Raw genomic sequence first — 19,519 nt, forward strand, 5'->3', positions numbered from 1 at the left:
CTGTTTCACATCAGTCAGTAGCAGATAGCTAATTAACATTTCTGAGATGGTGTGCGGGGAACAAGGTAATAGTACGGGGTGCTGTGGGCTGGTGAACCTGTGGGCCCTTTGTGTCCTGAGGAGACTGGAAAGGCGATCACTCTGACATGTCAAAATTATGATGTCTTAGATGCAAAAGGACAACAGACGGGCTCACTCAAGGCAGAGATAGGCCTTCGTTGAGCAAGCGTTGGGCTCAGGATGTGACTACAAACCATGACCTGCCTGTAGGTAGGAATTCTTATGTTCAGAGGATCCCACAGGGTTACCTTCAGTCTGTGAATTAGTATGGCCCCCTACCATGCTGACTCCCCTGAGCTTGTCAGGGTAGTATGTGGCCCCTTTTTCGTCCATATTGGGAAATGTTTAAAACAGGGCTGCACTACACAAGGATAATGAATCAACAAAACTTACTAATATTATGGCCTTTTCTTCATCCTTTTCCCTTCTCTATTCCATGACCAACCAGGTACCTGCAACTCTCTCCACCTCTCAGTGACAATAACTTGCCCACAAACAGGGTCCACTATTAATTCTTTATACCTTTCTTCATATGGATTTAAGTCAATGTATTATTTCTCTAAGAGGTTTTCTCTTTAAGCCTTACTTTAAGTTGTAGGATGTTAAAGGGGAAAAAGTATACCTTTCACATTTTTGGTGCACTAAATCTTTACCTTAAAAAAACTCAGTTTTGTGTTGTTCTTTTGAAGTCCTCAATTATTTTACAGGGTGATAGCAGTGTCTGGACTCAGCCTAGACAGACATGTTTATTCAACCACTCACCCCAACAAAACCATAAAAAACTGCATTTTTAAAAGAAGGAACACAGAAGCAGCCTGGAAAATCTGAAATGTATAACAATAAATTGGTACATAAGAAAACTGAAACTAAATAGCCAGACAGTGGAGATTGCACCTGTCCGTCAGCCTTTGTGCCTAAAGAGGCGGTAGTTCGGGGAGGTGGTACCTGTTAGCACCGTGTCTTCCCCTCATCACCTGTGGCCTCAGTGCTTCCCACCGCCGTCCCAGGATATGCCAGGTCCGTTGTGATACAGTGGGAAACAGACCAGCTCTGGGAAGGGAGGGGCCATCTCTTCCTATTCTCAGTGACCTCAGCTCCCGTAACTACTTCAGTAAGATCTTGTCATACCTTAAAACACTCATAAATTAAGACTCACAAATAAGTCCAAAACCTTTTTTCATTAATTGGTTTGGTCTTCTTGCTCACCAATGTTTTTTTTTTTAAAAGTGGTCAAAAGAATCATCAGAGACTCACTGCCCATACCGACTCTCTTAGGACTGAAGGAGCACTAAACCAGTAAAGGGACATTAATAGGAAGAAAGAAAGAAAACAACCTAGAGATAACGAACAGTAATCATGATTTAACCCTGGTGCCAGGCAGTTTACAAAATGTTTCCATGCTCTAGTATTTCAGCTGTTGAATTTGGTCAAGAGATTGTACTCACAGATACAGGAATGTTGCTGACCATTTATAAGTCCCTTCTGAATGTTACTGAATTTAATTTACTAAAGATACTGTTCTTTGGAAACACACGACCCACAACTTCTTGGCTTCCTTCATTCACAGATGAGAGATTTAGTCACCGCCCTGTGTCCCAACAAGGGTGACTCAGAGTGAGGAGGGAACCTGAGGCTTCCTTATATATACAGGTGCCCAGAGCTTGCCAGGAGCCCAGGCACCTGTTTCTCCAGAGGATCAGCCAGGTCAGAGGGAGACACAGCGCTTCCTTCCCCAGCACAGAGGACAGACCGCAGTCAGCCCAGCAAGTCCACAACAGCGTCTAGGTCCCAACTCGTCTATGAAAAGATAACAGGTGACTGAGTTTGTCATTTATTTCTTCATTGCTCTTGTCAGTCTCCAAACTGTCTTTGATTTTCTTCACTCTTACAGAATTAATCACGTTGTCTTTCATGCTGTGGCCAACTGTGGCTATTAAAAAAAACTGGATGGTAGAAGGCTGTCATGATACAAGTGGTCTCAGAGTCCCCGGGGACTTTGCCTTGAGCTGCCCAGGTCTCTTTTTTAATGTTCTTTAGCACCCTAGAGTTATAACTGGATTTATGTCTAGTTATTCTCTCTGTGATTATTCAACACCATCTGTGAACCTTATAATTATTGGTCATTGGAAACCGGAGTGAGAGAGCCTCCAAAAAGAGTAGAACTCTCAGCTGGGTTTCTTCCTGGAACAACACATTTGCTTCCAGGTGCAGGGCTGATCTGTGACCACCTGCTTTACCAATATTGTCAGATGTCACCTTAGACAGGTGCACACCTGTTGCATCAGAAGGACACGGGGACATTCCTCACAGTGCACATTTGACTCCTGAACTACTAGGATGACAGCACAACCCTGCTTCAGATTTTACTCTCCATTCTGTGATCCAGTGGTTGGCATTTCCCTGAGATACACTGGCTTGAGGTCCCACGCAAAGGGACCTCAAGGGGCCTGTTTTCACTTGGACTTCTTCTAAGGGAGAAAGCCAGTTTGCTGGTTCTGTTGCCACAGAGTCCTGGCAGCCCTTGTTTAAGACTTTATGATTCAGATGGTGTCATGATGCCTTCTCTCAACAAGTTGACCTTTAGCAGTTGGGGGGAAAGTTTAAATGAAATGCAGTTTTAAGTTAAAAATCAAGTTAGGGTTGTCAAAATAGTTCTGAAATGTCCCGCTACACTATTCACACAAGGGTAAGGATTGCTGTTTATTTATCTTAGTATCCTTTGGCATATCTTAGGTGCTCCAAAAATACCCTTGGCTAGATGAGGCATAAAATGATCGAAATGTTTGGTCATCTTTGCACTGTAGTTTTGAGATTCAGAAACTGTGTCCAATGTTTAGAACAACCCTCAGTGTTTAAATACAAGAAAAAATTATCACATACATTTCAAATGGGAATTGGTCTTAAAACTCTTATAACAAATTTCACTGTCTTAAGGCACCATCTTTAAAAGCTCAGATCTTTTCTTCTGAGAGCTTTCTTCTCAGATCTTTTTCTTCTGCTCATTTCTTCTTCTACAATTTTTAAAACGATGCTGAATATTTGAACACACTTCCTGCATCTATATATAGCATTCTCTCTATAATCTAAGCTTTCTTTGAAGCCTTGTAACTATAAGCTACAATACAATACAACATGTAATCTCTTCCAGTTGGCAATTTTTACTTAGTGACCATAAATAAAGTAACCATGGCTTCGACAATAATTCCTAATCTGCCAATATTGTCAGGGGGCATATTGGCAAAGTAATAAACCCAGGAGGGACTGGGAATAATTAATTAATAATTATGGATAATATGGTGAATCATAATTTAAAAGTTTTCAGAGGAGGCAAAAGAAAATCAGAGATACTGTTATCCATAGGACAATGCCAACCCTAACTCTACCAGGTCTCCCCTACACTAAGAGCGGCTGGCACACCTCTGCGAGGAGACCGAATGGGTCTGCAGAGGAAGCAGCACTTCTCCACACCTCACTGTCCCCCTGCACAAAGGGCACTCTGGGCACCGCGAGCCTCCTCTCTCCTGCAGGAAGCAGGGTTCAAGGGAAATGCGCTTGGTGAAGGAGCTTCTCCGTCCCATTGAGTGAGGGAGCTTAATGGTCCGTGCCGATGAGCAGGGTTTCAACTCTGCCATAAGCAGCACCCTAATCATTATTACTGTTCTTTCGATCAGACCCTCAAAGTAGCGTCTGTCGCTTAATGTAAGCAACATGGAAATCCCTTTGGCTCCATCTTAAAATTTCTTTAGATTTCTGGGTACCTAACTTAAACATTTTTTTTTTTACAAAAACATAACTCATTAGTCATTATTTAAGTTGTGTCATTAGGTCCAAATGTTTGTTTTTATTGAATAAAAGTACAGCAGAAGTCTATGAAAGGTCACTTGGATTCGGAAAAAAACAGAATTTCTTACCTCAATGAAAAGATCAACATAAAAATAAATTCAATGTAAGTTAACCAGGTTCCCAATGTTGAAATGTTCAAGAGACCTACATGTCTAGAACGCTGTCAGTACTAAGAGAGCTTGTGCAAGAAAAGCTCAAAGAAGGGATAGTTTAGAAAGCTATTGCTAAGTGCTCTCTACTTAATGTAGACAAATAACTTAGTGGTTAATTCACCTTAGGCCACAATTACAACAAACTAAAAGCAAAAAAGGATTCTACAAATTCCTATCAGTGCTGACTAATTTCAGTATTGCTTTCTAAAACAAAGCCCTTCGTGGGGTTATGAGGAAATAAAATCAAGTGGTATAGAAAGAACTCCATGTTAGTTTAAAAAACTATACTTCATAATGACATTGAGACATTCGTTTTTTATGTTCTTTCTTTTTTTTGTGAGACATTATAGTCTTTTTTTTTAACTGTGTCATTTATTTTTAAAAGGCAGAAGAAGATGACTAAAAGAAGTGAAGTCGAAGTATCTTATTTTAGACTTTTTACTAGGAAAAGAGAACCACAAAGAGAAAGTTAAAAGAAGCAGAAGTCAGTAAGGACAGCGATGTAGGTGCAATGTTTTCCTATAGCTGAAGTTATGTGGTTACTCTTAGGCGCAGATGAAACACAAAATTAGTTCTCCTTTCCTTGTTTCTTTTGAATCTTTGTGGCATGGTAGACAGTTTTGATAGAGTATTTTCATTCCTCTTATTGACTGATGATGCGTCCACCTCTTTGCAGCTTCTCCTTCTCATTTTACAGTTTAGGAGTTCAGAGACCGAAGTTATAGTTCTAGCCATTCTCTGACAAACGGCCTTATGTGTGATACCTAACCTACTTGGCTCACAGAAACAGTTTAATAATTAAATTACATCAATATTACCCGAACACTTTTCAAAAATTTTTGAAATGATCTAATTGGAAGTGTGTTGTTGATGATGATGATGGCTTTGCCCTGATATTTGAGAGGGCCCAAAGACTAATCTGGCTATCGCCAGAAATCTGGGGTTGGAGTGGAAACTTCTTCCTCCTGGAGCCGAGGACTAAAGCAGCATGGTGGAACAGGGTGGCCTAGGCGTCAGTTCCAGAAGCAGCACTACCTCCATCTTGAGCTGCTTACCCTGCATTTCCGAATTTGTTTCCTCGCCTATAAAATGGAGATAATTTCATGGTAAGGTTTAAATGAGATAAATATTTACAGATCCAAACATAAATCATAGCCATTACTGTCATTCCTACCTGACTTGGTCACCTGGAAATCCCAAGGACTGTGGGTTTTCTGAGCATATTCTGAATATTGTCGGGTCAACAGGCTACCCACCTGCAGGGCGCCCCAGAGGAGTCCATAGTGGCCCAAACACAAAAGACGCAGCCAGAATTCATGCCTCTTACAGCTGGAGGATATGAGTAATATTTATAAGTTACAAAACTTTTCTGGTAAGTCCATAAAAAAATAAGCTCTCGTCAGTATGTCATTTCCAAGGAATCGATGACTGAATTTCCAGAAAAGTAGTTCTGGGTGCTGTGACGTCCTAGACCCCCCAGACAAGGAAGCCCTAGACCAGTGGTTCTCACCTTGGGGTGATTTTGGCCCCCAGGGACACCTGGCAATGTCTGGAGACATTTTTGGTTGTCACAGCTGGGGAGATAGTGACACGGTCGTCTCATGAGTAGAGGCCAAGGGTGCTGCTAAACATCCTGCGATACACAGGACAAATAATTTCCCGGCCCCAATATCGAATGTGCTGAGGTTGAGAAACCGGTGCCTAGAGACTGGCAGTGCATCCAGTCCGCAGCCCCTCACAAGGTGAAAACCATCGATGCTGCCATCGTGATACAGCTCTTCCTGTGTAGGAGGCATTTAGCCACTTTATTTTATCAGGTACTCTCCAAGGTAGCTATTTTCTCTCTTTTACAAATAGGAAACTAGAGGCTAAGAAATGACAAGGAATTTGCCCAGTGGCCTTCTAATGATAGAGGAACTGGGACTGGATCTCTGCTGCCTGATTCTGAGGCCTGAGCTCCTAACCCTGCTCTACACTGTGCACGTGTGTGTGTGTGTGTGTGTGTGTGTGTGTGTGTGTGTGTGTGTGTGTGGTCTGAGCCCTTGTGACCTACTAGCAAAGTGGCTAGTGTTTATTTTGGTTTAAGAGAAATTTCTCTGGCCAGTTCGTCAGAGGCTGTATGTCGAGTGCCGCACCTGTCCTCCGGCACTGTGGCCTTGGGGCTGCAGATCTGCTCCCCTATACTTTGTTCTCAACCCAAGCAACTGAGGTCAGTGCCCTGAGCCTCTGAATCGCTGGGACTAGGGAGCCATGTGGAGGTGACCACAGGGACAGAGTACAGTCGAGGCAGCCCTGTTAGTTGCTGTTACTCATTTACTTCGCGGTGATCAATGAACCAATGGGCCATCATTCAGCCTCTGGGTACACAAGTCATGTTCCCAATGACTCTGACAAGGGCTCTGGTCGTAGCTAAAATACTATTAGAGGGCAAAGGTATGTATTGGTTTGTGGCTGATTTGGTCCAATGACCTAGAGGAAAGTGAACCTTAGGGACTGAAGAAGAACCAGTATTTTCAAACAATAATATTTGAGGTAAGAGCAGGTTTTGCAAAACTGTAGGTCAAGGTTGGCAGTCCCTTGGCTTCAGGCTTCAGGCTGGGACGCCTGCATCTGAAATGACTCTTAGCCCAGACGTAAAACTCATGTAGACAGCACAATTTAATGTGAGTCCATCCTTAACAACTAAACAGCTCCCCTCTGTTAGCTTGTGAGCAGATGAAAAATGGGTTTCACTAGAGGAGTAGATTGACAGGGAGAGGGAAGGGAAGGGAGGGGAAAGGGAGGGGAAAAGGAAGGGAAAGGGATAGCCTGACTGCTTTGGTCTGAGCTTTTGTTTTTGTGCAGTAGTTGTGGAGGTGAACCTACCAAAAAGTACAACGCAAACAACTTGGTGCCCAGAGTCACTAGATTCTTACTTATTTTGTGCATGGGACTCAAAGCAATCCAATGAAACTTTTCTTAGGAAAAAGTTTTCATTTTTGCTTGCCAAATTTTCAACATTTTACTTTGAAATAATTGAGAACTTATGGAAAAGTTCAAAGAGTAGTACAACCTAGATTTCCTAAATATTAACATTTAACCACATTTCTATTTTCATTATCTTTCATATATGTGTGTGTTAATGTTTATTTATTTATATACATATTCATAATATTTTCTGAACAAATTGAGTGTAAGTTAAAGACACAGTGCTACTTAATCTTTAAATATTTCATGTGTATTTCTTAAAAAGCAGGACATTTCAACATACTCAGAGTAAATTATCAAAATTGAGAAACTAATATTAATGCAACATTTTTTTCAGATCTGAATCAAATTTCACTAGTTGACCTAATAATGTTCTTTCTGGCAAAAGAAAAAAATGGTTTTCTGGTCCAAGATCACATGTTGCATTAGGTTATCACATCTCTTTAGTCTCCATTTATCTGGAATAGTCCTCAGTCTTTTTTTTCCTTCATGACTTTGACATTTTGAAGAGTACAGGCCAGGTACTATGTAGACTGAAAGATGTGTCCCACACACGATTAGCTTCTGCTTAGGCACAGGAGCGCTCTGTGTCCTCCCCCGTGTGGCACCTGGAAGAGTCCTCAGTGTTTCTTTTCCTTCGTGACCTTGAGGTTTATGAACAGTGTGCCATACCAGGAGCCACATGGCCTTGGTTTGTCGCATAACTACTGGTGTTAATTTTCATTACATATGTAGATATTTTAAAGAAATTTTATATTTATAAATTCTGGTAGTATAGTGTTTTGCTTGAGTCTGGCCTTGATAAATAATGATTTTTTTAAATGTTCTCAAAATTTCTTTTTGATGTGCAAGGCCAGTAACATCATCCAAACCACTTAGCAGTGATTAATTAAGAGCACTCTCAGTGAAAAACAACTTACAGATATTTAACTCCCATAAAGTCAACTCAAACTCTAATTTTCCTCTGGCTTAGCTGTCTGTCTTGCCTACCTTCCTTGAGCTTTTGTCATCTGCGGTCTTTGGACACACGTTCTCATTGCTCAGGTGCTTTCATGTATTCCTAAGCTTGATACCCTTTACTCAGTGGCTCAATTTTTAAAAACCCTCACTTCCAGGGACACTTCTCTCTGAAGCCTCTCTAGTAGAGCGTGGACTAACTATGGCATGTATTCCCTGTATAGAGTCTGTAGGCTTCATTTCCATTCGAATCCCGCAGAAGTTATCTTAAGAAGGCAAATACTCACAGGCTTCAGTATGTTCTCGAGCAGGGAGTGGAGCCTTCCTGTGTTGTCATGTCTGGGCGGGGGCGAGCAGAAGGGGCGAGACAGGAAAACACTGGCTTGCCTTTGTGAAGCCTTCACAGATAAGTTGGTTCAGGTGGTTATGTGTTGGATTTCTCCACAGTGAAATTACTATTGCTTTTTTTTTTTAAGTTAGTATGCATCTTATGGGGAGGTTGTTCAAGATTCTATAATTATTGTTTCTCACCTGAGTTTCACCCACTTGTGTTAGCACCCGTTGATCATTCTTGATTGAAAATATTGATTCTATGTTAGATGCCAAGTGGCGGTTTTCTAATTCCATCATTCCTTTTACATTTATTAGTTGGAATATTAGTTTTTCTGTAAAATGAGGCAAATAATGTGCCCTGTCTAATTCACAAGGTTGTTGAGAGGATCAAATGTGTCCCAAGACACATTTGCCTTTTCCAAATAATGTTCGTGGGATTTGAATTGCAATGAAGCCTACAGAATCCATTCAGGGAATATATTCAATATTTAGTTATTCAGTAATAATTTATCAAGGTCAGGCTTAAGCAAAACACTACACTAGATGAATTTATAAATATGAAATTTCCTTAGAATGTCTACATATGTAATTTTGTAAGAGTTAGTTACATCATCCCAAAATTATACATTTTAATGTATTTACATATTTGTGAAGGGGAAACCCTGCTGCAAGGATATTGATTTTCAACAAATCAGTAGTAACCCCTCACAGGAAAGGTTTGGGGAAACCGTACCCGGTGATTAAGCCAGGAGAGTCTAAAAAGCTTGACTGCTTTAGAAGTAATCCTAGTCATACCACAACAATCAACTAGTGTGCCCGAACCAACCATGTTTTAACATTTACCACTGACTAATTTTTATCAATTGACAATTCTTTTACTCTTTGTTTCTTTAGCTATCAGTCTTTTATCAGGAAAAAATGAAAGCAGAACCTAAATTTTCCTTGAGAAGTAAAGAAATATATTACATCGAGGTATTTTTTATCTTAAATGATCTGTTCTTTATAAAGCAGTAGAAATAAAATCGTGTGTGTGTGGGCACATGTGTGTACGTGGAATTCTGTCTGTGTGTGCTTATGTTCCTTATTAGAAGAAAAATATTTACATACACAAGGAAAACACTAGAAAAAATTACCAAAATACTAAAAAGCAAATGTGATAGTCAGTACTTTTAAAAAATTTTTTTCTCTATTTGCTAAATATTTTTTACCATGAGCACAAGTCACTTTTACAAGCAGGAAAAAAAATGAACGATTTTTATAAATGATGCGAAAGAAAAGCCAGAAAATCATTTTAAAAAAAAAGAAAGTCCAAAGTTTATAAAATTTCTTGGCCTTGCAAGTACTTTTTGAACACAGAGTCTATAAACAGCCACGATTCCAGAAGCATCCATAGTCCTATCTATCCATTGTTCTCCATCTATGAAGCACTCAGGGCCTCTCTTGATTCTAAGTGTGCGTCTAGATCAAGAGTAAAGATTTGTACACCTAGGGCAATGCGAGGGAACGGTCTGAGGCGAGGGGAAGGAAATAAGGTCTTTCTCACATCTGTTGTTCTCTGTGGCCTCTCTTCCTTCCACAGGCAGAGAAAGCCAATGCACACCCAGCTGAGGCTGCTCCTACGTGGGGTGGGCCCTGACAGTCTCCTCCCCCGAGCTGTCCTGCAGCTGTGAGTCCGGAGGCCTGGGCTCCCGTGATGCTCAGCCCTGAGGCAGCAGGCAAACGCCCTACAGTTGTTGCTCACTTCCTCCTGCCGGATTGAAGTATCTCAAGATCGTCCACCCTGGGTTATAATTAATGCTTTGATGGTTCTAATTTTAATTTCCTTTCTAATTTTGCACACTCAGGACAACATCTTATTCTACTATTCAAGAAAGAAGTGACCTTGTCATACACAGGAAGACAATGCTCTTTTGGGTGTTAGCTCTCCTAATCTTTTGTGGTTTCCTGTGGAATTATACAAGACAACTAAAGATTGCAGACATCACCGATAAGTATATTTTCATTACTGGGTGTGACAAAGGCTTTGGAAACTTGGCAGCCAAAACTTTTGATCAAAAAGGATTTCGGGTAATTGCTGCCTGTCTGACCGAATCAGGAGCGACAGCTTTAAAGGCAGAAACCTCCAAGAGGCTTCACACGGTGCTTCTGGATGTCACTGACCCAGAGAAAGTCAAGCAGACTGCCCAGTGGGTGAAGCACCAAGTTGGGGAAAAAGGTAAAGGACATGGGGCTGGGGGTAATGGAAGGGGTGCTATGAAGTAACTAAAACTAAGTAAAATGCATTTGGGTATTAAATAGCCTTTCAAGAAAATGCCTCTTACTAAATATAAGCTACACACTGGATAAGACTGGAGAAATCTCAGGTTAGCCCCTGAGTAGTTCTTAGTTGCAAACTCTTTGTGTGCACGAGAGACACAGCCTAAGTCATCCCCAGTCTCAGGTCCCGGTGGGTGAGTTTAGAAGTGAGATGGAGGTTTGACTTTTCCCGGTCTTCTCTGGTGAAGCGCTACACTAGCCGCACACACAGCAAAGGAACTGGGGGCTAAAATCTACAGGAGAATATGGAACAATCCCCAAATTGCCATCTGGATGCTTGAGACCTCCTTCTCCCTATAAAATGGTTGTAGAGCTTATACATTTTCGATGGGAAAGGTAGAAAATGGCCTGAGAATTTGAGTACAGGCGTCTTACATAGTCACGATAGGGTAGTGAGCCATTGGACCCCATTCTGCATGAGATTCTGCTGCGATGGCAGCATTCCAGACTACAGGGCTTTTATAAGCCAAGCAAATGATGGGACTTTTTACCAAAACTAAACGTGAAGTAGATTGATGTTGCTCTTTGTCCACATAGAACAGTTTGTCAATATTCTTTGGCCTTGCCATCTAGCAATATAAGAAAAATAGGCTAATTTACTTTACATCTGAGATTAAAAAGCAAAAGGTCTCACTGAATTTAGCATTTGACATTCAGACCCAGAGAACAGAATAACTGTGATACTGGCTTCCAATAACAGAACTTTAATTACTTCAGTTTAACCTCCCACCCTTTCTGCTATCACTTCCCAAAACTGCAGAGTATTTCAACTCAGGAGTATGACTAGAGGAGGAAATGGAACCGTTGCGTAAAGCTCTATTTGCACAAAGGATGCTTCTAACACGCTTCCTTTCTTTGCTCTCTGCCCTAGGTCTCTGGGGTCTGATCAATAACGCTGGTGTTCTTGGCGTGCTGGCTCCCACAGACTGGCTGACAGTGGAGCACTACAGAGAACCTGTAGAAGTGAATCTGTTTGGACTCATCAATGTGACATTAAATATGCTTCCCTTGGTCAAAAAAGCTCGAGGGAGGGTCATCAATGTCTCCAGCATCGGGGGTCGCCTTGCATTTGGCGGAGGAGGCTATACTCCATCCAAATATGCAGTAGAAGGCTTCAACGACTGCTTAAGGTAAAGCACACATTGATGTATTGGGGTACAATAGCTGCCAACATTTATTGAATGTTTATTGTGTACCAAACACTCTATTTAGTGCTTTAAATTATTCCCAATTTATAGACGATCACATCATTTTGCTCTGTGCTATCAGAGAACTCCAGAGCTCAAAGCAAAGAACCAATTTAGCAAATAAACACCTCATCTCAGTGTCCCCAAGCATGGATTTCTTTGGGTTTATAATGTTTGAGGTTTACTGGGCTTTTTGAATCTACATGCTTATGTCTTTTGCCAGACTGGGGGAATTTTCAGCCATCATTTCTTCTTCTTCTTCCTCTTCTTCTGCTTTTTTCTTTTTCTTTTCTTTTCTCTCTTTTTTTTTTTTTTTTGCAATCCACTCTCTTCTCCTTCTGAGATTCTGTAACACAAACATTAGAACTTTCGATTTTGTCCCACATATCCCTAAGGTTATTTTTTTTTTCATTTAAAAAAAATTTTCCATAAGTTAAAATTAGCATTTTCACAAATACTAGCAGTCACTAAATATTAACAGCAAAACAAAAAAATCATGATTAATGAAGAAGTTGAATGTTTTATTATTAAACTCTCTTGATTTCCCACAAGGCTGCTGCTTCACTGTATAAAAACAGCACCAGCAAACTTAGTATACTGCTAAACTGAGATAGTTTTGTTCGTCATCTGACACTAACAAAAATTTATCTCCACTGCCAATTATTTCCAATGGAAAGTTCATTAAGTATTTTGATCCAAATACAGAGACTGATGTAAGAAAGTTACATAATTTTGACAACTAGATTTCACCACAGATGATCTTAGGAATTCTGAATATTATACTTGTAACCTATCTTAAAAATCATAGGGTGTTGTACAAAAGGTGCAAATTGTGTTTATCTTCAACCATTAGAAAGTTAATGGGCATTTTCTTCCAATAGCATTGTCATAGTTTGTTTTTCCATGGTATGACTAAAAATTGTTATTTTAAAAATTCTATTCACCACTAATTTGAGATAACTATGCTAGATTAAGTTGTTTCATACTACTTTATTTAGGGGGAGTTCCATTTTTCACTCCTCAGTAGATTTTATATATTTCTCATATGCTTCTTCCCTCACTAGTTCATCTAGTTCTGAAGGGTCACTCAATGTCATCTTGATCAACCATCTTCATAAAGATTTGTTGACAAATCCTGGATTTTCTGCAAGAGCTTCATTAATTTCAGTTACTTCTCCTGTTAGAGGAGAGAAAAGTTCACTAGCAGCTTTCACACTTTCCAAAGCACCAAACTCACCTTGTTTGTTCAATTTTGTCCCGACTTCAGGCAGACTACAGTAAACAACATCTCCCAAAGCTTCCTGTGCAAAATTGCTGATTCCCACTGTTCCAATACCATTTTCTATTGAGCAGATTGGGGCTGGTGTGCAGCGTCCGGACGACGCCAACCCTTAGGCCCCAGGGCCGCCATCCCTAAGGTTCTTTTTACTTATCCAAGTATTTTTCTTTCCACTGTTCATATTATATAATTTCTAATGATCTATCTTCAAATGCACTGACTTTCCTTCATTTTCATGCACTGTTGAGTCCAACCAATGTATATTTTATTTTGAGTATTGTATTTTTCTAGTGGTTCAGTGATACTTCAAAATAAGGGTCTTCTTCCCTCACCTACTAACATCTGCATTTTAGAGTTCTTCAGTAGCTGCCCCATGCATTCAGTCCAGGCTCTGTAGCTCTGCTCAATGGGAGAGTCAGGGGAAGGAGGGACGGTTGATCTCTCATACTTGGAACCAGAAGATATCACTATCAGTAAAAATCCCCTACATTGCAACAGGTTATATCAATCAAGGTTCCGGTAAGAAATGGTGGCACATTAAAGTCGGGTAAATGGAGTAGAGACCACATAAAGGACTACTGCAGACATGGGAGTCATGTAGGGAAATCCCAAAGGACAGTGTAATATCCAGGGACAGGGGAGGCACCTCCACCCACAGGACTGAAGGGAGAAGACAGGGCACTTTCCAGACCCTGGATACATAGAGGCTGTCACCTTCAGCTGAGGAATGAAATTCACTAGTGTCAACATTACAGGAGGAATAACTGGTCCAATCCCTTCCCATCACTCCCTCTGAGCTCTGTCCGGTACTCCCAATTGACTATACCCAACAAAAGCCAAAATACAGTTAACATAGGCAGGCTTCCCAGGATGGAGGTCAGGCAGAAGGGTGGAGGAAACTAGAGGAGCAAATGGAAAGTGTCCAGATGAGTATGCTATGATAGGCAAGAGAAAAGATGAAATTACACATAGTCTTTTCATCAGTTCATCCATTTACTTATTCAACTAGTATTTGTTGAAGGTACATACATGTTAGAGTTCTGACTTGGATACCGTGGATCTAGGTTTAGCTTACTAATAAAAGGTTAGATTATTCTACTGTGGTTAATAGAGACAGAGCAAGTCCATTTTGCCATTAGATCATGTTGCCAGGTTTGATTCTTCCAGGAAATAAACATGATAATGTCAGAACAATTCTTCTCCAATGTTAATGTGCCTATGAATCACCCTGATCTTTTCAAAATGCAGACTCTGATTCAATGGGCCTGGGGTGGGTCCTGCATCTCTACATGTACAACAAGCACCCAAGTGCTGCCCGTGGTTCAGGGATTACAATTTGAGTTGCAAGGTCATGGAGAACCGCCGTTAGCCTCCTTGGTTGCCCTTTGCTTCCACTCTTGCAGCAACGGCATCCTAATAGAAGTTTAGATATGGTAGGATTGCAGTGCAGCGGTGCCATGCCTGAAATTAGCCTGTAGATAGTGCTTACATATTTCTAAATCATGGAACTAGCATTGGAAATGGTGCTGCGACACAGGCCACAGTGCGGTGGCAGCTCCGAGAGGGATACAGGGCAGCAGTCCTTTTGGGAGAGGGTTTGGGCTCTTTGAAGCTGTATTTGCCCGGCAAGCATATTGGTTTCATCCTGGTTTCACTCACCTGGGAAGGCTGGTTGGGTGACTCAAAGCCATTTGTCCATAGAGTATGTTATTTTCATGAGTGGCTGGGGGGAAGAGCCTATTGCTTTCCAAATCCAAAGGAGATCAGAAGATAGGTGAGTAAAATACAATTAAGTTGAAAAATAGCATTTTTTATTTGAATGCAAGCAACATACCTTTCAAAATATTTCAGAGTCAAGCTAATTTGCACTTGTGTAGAGTATACTTCAAGCTAAACAATAGGTAAGTTGCTAGAAAGCAGAACCTAAGATAAATTAAATCATATTTTAAGGTTACTGGTAGAGTTCTTAAAAGGTCTTATGGTAGAGTCTTCTGTAAAATGAATAATACTTCCTTATATATTCCTGGTAGAAATATAAATTAAATACAGGAAATACTTGTTCATATAATGGTTTGCCATACATTGGGTGGACAGAAGAAAGAAAGGGGGACCATGATTTCTCTAAAGCCCTGTTGCCCCTAAATGCATAGGTGTTTGGTTTTCTGCAGTGACGTGATAAAAGAGCTTGCTGACCCACATAGAGAACAAGTTAGTCAGGTCAGGGACTGTCACATTATGTCCCTCAGGATGTCCTCATTAGTGCTGCAATCTCACGTTCCTAGAATGGAGGTAAACTCGTCGATCCAGGTCAGTCATCAGCCCATTTCACCATAAGGTACCCGAAGTGCTAAAAAGAAGCCTGTCCTCATCCCTAACGCTTGTCAATTCAATGAGAGGGGGAGCACAGGGCTGCGGGTGGGTCTACCCAGATCTCTTTCCTGTTCTGTCCCTAAACCAGCCCTCACTTCACCACCCTGACCTTCAGATCTGCAAACCAAGAGGGTAGAACAAGATGCTACTTTCCAATGCACCCAGTTCTGTGATTCCCCAAAAAGATTTACAATAATCACAAATGTTCTCCAAATAAACCTCCATTAAACACCATCGATGGTTTTTATATTTTTTGTTTTTTCCACAGACGGGACATGAAAGCTTTTGGTGTGCATGTCTCCTGCATCGAACCAGGATGGTTCAAAACAGAATTAGCAGACCCAGTAAAGACGGCTGAAAAAAAACTTGCCATTTGGAAGCATCTGTCTCCAGATATCAAACAACAATATGGAGAAGGTTACATTGAAAAAAGTGAGTTCTGGGGTACACCCAAGGTCCTCTGGGATTCACTGTCCTAGGCAGCATGAAAGAGACCTGAATATAAGTGAAAAAATAAGGTTCCCATAATAGCAGGGATCTTAAATATGGTTCAGATATTCCTATTCACTCCAGTGTTATCTCTTGCTCCTCTGAGCATTTACTCAGTGCCAAGTTCTACGCTAAGCACTTTATACATTATGCATATATATCATTTAATCCTCGAAAAGGAATAGTGAACAGAGACTTGGGAAGGTGAAGTGCCCGGCCCGGGCTGTGCAACTCCCGGTCACGTGGACTGGAGCCGCGGCCCCCCCCCACTCAACTCCTCTTTTCTGTAAGCACCAACCAATCACTCAGGATCCACAGAGGCTACAAAACATAAAGACTCTGACCCTTAACTAGCTTATAATCTAGTTGACAGCAAAAAGTAATTAAGTGAGACTGTAAAACAATGAAACTGTACAGCATGAAGAAAATTAACCTTTGGTTCTTAGACATAACCCAACAGCCCAGAAGGGTGCTAGATGGTGTGGTCTCTAATTGGCCAAGGAATTCAGACCAGGAAAAAACATTACTGCACAAGAAGGCTTTCTGGGCCAGGCCAGGTTTGAATAAAGTCTAAAGGACAAGAAGGAATTACTTGGGTAAAAACTTTCTGGGGCAGGAATGCATGGGGAGTGCAGATGGAGGAAGTAACATAAGTCCAGAGATTGAGTTGGGGATGGAGAAGTAATAATAAAGATTAGACTGTGATGACTAATATACAGTGAACATTTACTATGTACCTGTCACCATTATAAGAGCTTTACATGAACTCTTTCATTTAAAATGTTTAAATAAAAAATAATTACAATGCCCAAATAAACCCTATGAAGTAGGTACCACCTTAGTTTTATAGAAACTTGCCCAAAGTTGCGCAGCTGGTGCATGGAAGCTCCAGATCTGAACCCAGGTAGCCTGATTTTGCCACTTATTCTTGGGCACCACACTGATGTCAACAGGCATTAAGGAGCTGGTCAACTTTCTGTATCAGGGCTCCACCTGCACCTCAAACTTCCTGGCCCTGTTGAAGTTGACTTTATATTCCTCAAATGTTTACTGAGCTCCTGCTTAGAGCTGAACAGGCCCCACCTAACTTTGTGTCACTCTTTCCCTCCAAACCCTGACCTGGCCTCTTAATCAGTGGGCTTGGTGAGATAGCCACCTGTGGCTAAGGTTCAAGGCCAGGAGTCCACAAGGCGGAGCCAAGACCAAGTCAGATCCACCTGGGGAGGTTTTTGGAATGACTGACTCCTCCAACCACGCCACCTACTACACACAGAGAGAGAGACACAGAGAGACAGAGAGACAGAGAGACAAACATATATATCGGCTAGAACACCTGGTCTGACAAACTTCCCGGCGCTGGCATGTCACTACAGGTTTACAAACCACTGCTGTTAAATGCTGTTCCTCACCCACCAGCTCTAAAGGTTCCAAGTAGATTCAGGAAACAAAAAGCTCATTTAAAAGAGCTTCCTCTATTTGATATTGACATTGATACTTTCTAAATACCTATAAATACATCATCAACTTCCATGTCAAAATAATTTTTGCGTTGGCTGCTGGTTCAAATGTCCTGTCTCAGATGTACTGTACCACCTGGCTTTGAGCCCAGTTTTACACTGGTTGTTCTTTTTAGAGTTTTCCAAGTCAGGATTCGGAGATCGGCCAGACTCACCCTTCCGAAGTAGACCACAAATCTAAGCTCGCCTTTCTTCATTTCCCGGGCTAGAGTGATAGGAGTTTAATATAGCTACTCAGACTTATTACATAACCTGCTTTAGGCTCTTTGAACAACTTGTGGCTACTGGGGCCTGAAGTCGAAAGGAAGATTTAAACTAATAGATTTCTCTTGAGAAGACACAATTCGGGTGTGTTTTAAAAGTGCAGGAGTAATGCTCCAAGTCATTTCCAATCCCTTGATAAAACTCCTGCCTCTTCAAAAGTATCTTAGCTCATTACTCAAACATTTCGTTTACCTGAGAACCAGGATGTCTCTAACTTTCTGAGCTAGGGCTTTTCAGTGATGCTTCTCCCTTTCTTCACTGATTACGGAGGCATGAGCACACGTGCTCCCCCACATTTCCTATCAACATTGTCCTCCTTCAAAACAGATTTGAAATCAAACCCATAACTTTCCAGGCTCAGAAGCCTAAAAGACTTCATGAAGTATCTTTCCCTCATTGCTCTCAAGCAATGCTTCTCAAAGTTTGGTCTCTGGACCAGTGCCATCGGCATCACCTGGAAACTTGATGGAAATGTAAATTCTTGGACCCCACTTTACACCCACTGGAGGAGGGACCCAGCGATCTGGGCTTTAAATAGTCCACTGGGAAATTCCACTGCCCACTCAAATTTGAGAACCAGCATTGCCCCATCCTTTTCTGAGAAATAGAAACTCATCACAACAGGCCTCAGTTATAATGGCAGATTCAAAATTCCCCCAAATGTGTCTTCCCTTTGCACCCTAACCTCCACATACTCCCTTCCCCCTTCTTCCAAAGAGTAAGTGTACTTTTTTCTCCTTTTCCAGGTCTAGACAAACTGAAGGGTTCGACATCCTTTGGGAACGCGGACCTCTCCCTGGTGGTGGAGTGCATGGACCACGCCCTCACCAGTCTCTTCCCTAAGACCCGTTATCCTGTTGGAAAAGATGCCAAGGCTTTCTGGATACCTCTGTCTCATATGCCAGCAGTTTTGCAAGACTTTTTGTTGTTGAAACAGAAAGTAGAGCTGGCTAATCCCAAGGCAGTATGATTCAGCTCACCACAGACATCTGCCGTGGGCTATGGGTTTGGCTGATATCAAGGATGCATTTCCTTTTCGATCTCATTCCTTACCTGATCCAACCTGGACTCATTTAGATCATGCTTCTTTTGATTAAGGAAGGGATCCCACCATCCCTGGAAATATCCCATGGATGGGCAGGGATGACATATCAGAAAGAAGGGCCGGCACGGTGCCTGCCCGATATTTAGCCTGTGCGCGCCTGGTACGATATAAGGGGAACTGGAAGGTTTTCCCTTCCAAAATGACCTTCTCTACAGCTTGTCCCATGCTTCCCCCCGTTCCTGAGTGTTAAATATTTGTCCCTTATTAAAATGTTCAGAAATGGGTAGAATACTTTCATAAGTGGATTAGACACGTTCTATTACCTTGCTGGGAATCAGACTCTGAAGGACTGAAGTCACTAAGCTTGGATGGGGACGGGAGAAGGAAAGGTAATGGAGCTTGACGGGACTGGTACTGTAAGCTGAGGGTCAGCAGAAAAACACTAGATAGGAGGGAAGAAAAAGCACTAGAGGGCTGAAAAAAGGAATGGATATAAAAGCAGAGGTAGGGTGACTCCAAGACAAGCCGCCTGTCCTAGAGGGAGCGAGGGAGCACGAAGGGCCCATTCAAGGTCACTGGGAACTCTGATGCACAAGGCTAGCTGATAGAAAAGTGGTGACAAGAGGGTAGCCAACCATTCCAAAAGAGGAAACATGTAGGGACTATTTATATTTATTCTCCTGATTGTAAATATAACAGAAATAAAAATATCTGCTACAACTTACACCTGAGATGGTTGG

The 19,519-nt window shown here is 41.5% G+C and overlaps 1 protein-coding gene across 1 annotated transcript; it reads left to right on the forward strand.

The window, feature by feature from the left end:
• Window positions 1–1,732: 1,732 nt before the first annotated feature.
• DHRS9 (dehydrogenase/reductase 9) lies at window positions 1,733–19,503 on the forward strand. The gene is made up of 5 exons (XM_024579893.3): window positions 1,733–1,874; window positions 10,157–10,527; window positions 11,500–11,758; window positions 15,733–15,896; window positions 18,481–19,503. Exons 2-5 carry the CDS (start codon window positions 10,215–10,217, stop codon window positions 18,702–18,704), a joined length of 960 nt encoding a protein of 319 aa, XP_024435661.1. The 5' UTR covers window positions 1,733–1,874; window positions 10,157–10,214; the 3' UTR covers window positions 18,705–19,503.
• The last annotated feature ends 16 nt before the right edge of the window (window positions 19,504–19,519 follow it).

The sequence above is a fragment of the Desmodus rotundus genome, chromosome 2 (genome assembly GCF_022682495.2).
Source record: "Desmodus rotundus isolate HL8 chromosome 2, HLdesRot8A.1, whole genome shotgun sequence".
NCBI lineage: Eukaryota > Metazoa > Chordata > Mammalia > Chiroptera > Phyllostomidae > Desmodus > Desmodus rotundus.

Excerpts from the sequence above, each read along its gene's own strand:
- DHRS9 (XM_024579893.3), top strand. The coding sequence starts at position 10,215 with ATGCTCTTTTGGGTGTTAGCTCTCCTAATCTTTTGTGGTTTCCTGTGG. Across the intron at positions 10,528-11,499 it reads GCACCAAGTTGGGGAAAAAG|GTCTCTGGGGTCTGATCAAT; the intron begins GTAAAGGACATG and ends TCTCTGCCCTAG. Across the intron at positions 15,897-18,480 it reads AGAAGGTTACATTGAAAAAA|GTCTAGACAAACTGAAGGGT; the intron begins GTGAGTTCTGGG and ends CTCCTTTTCCAG.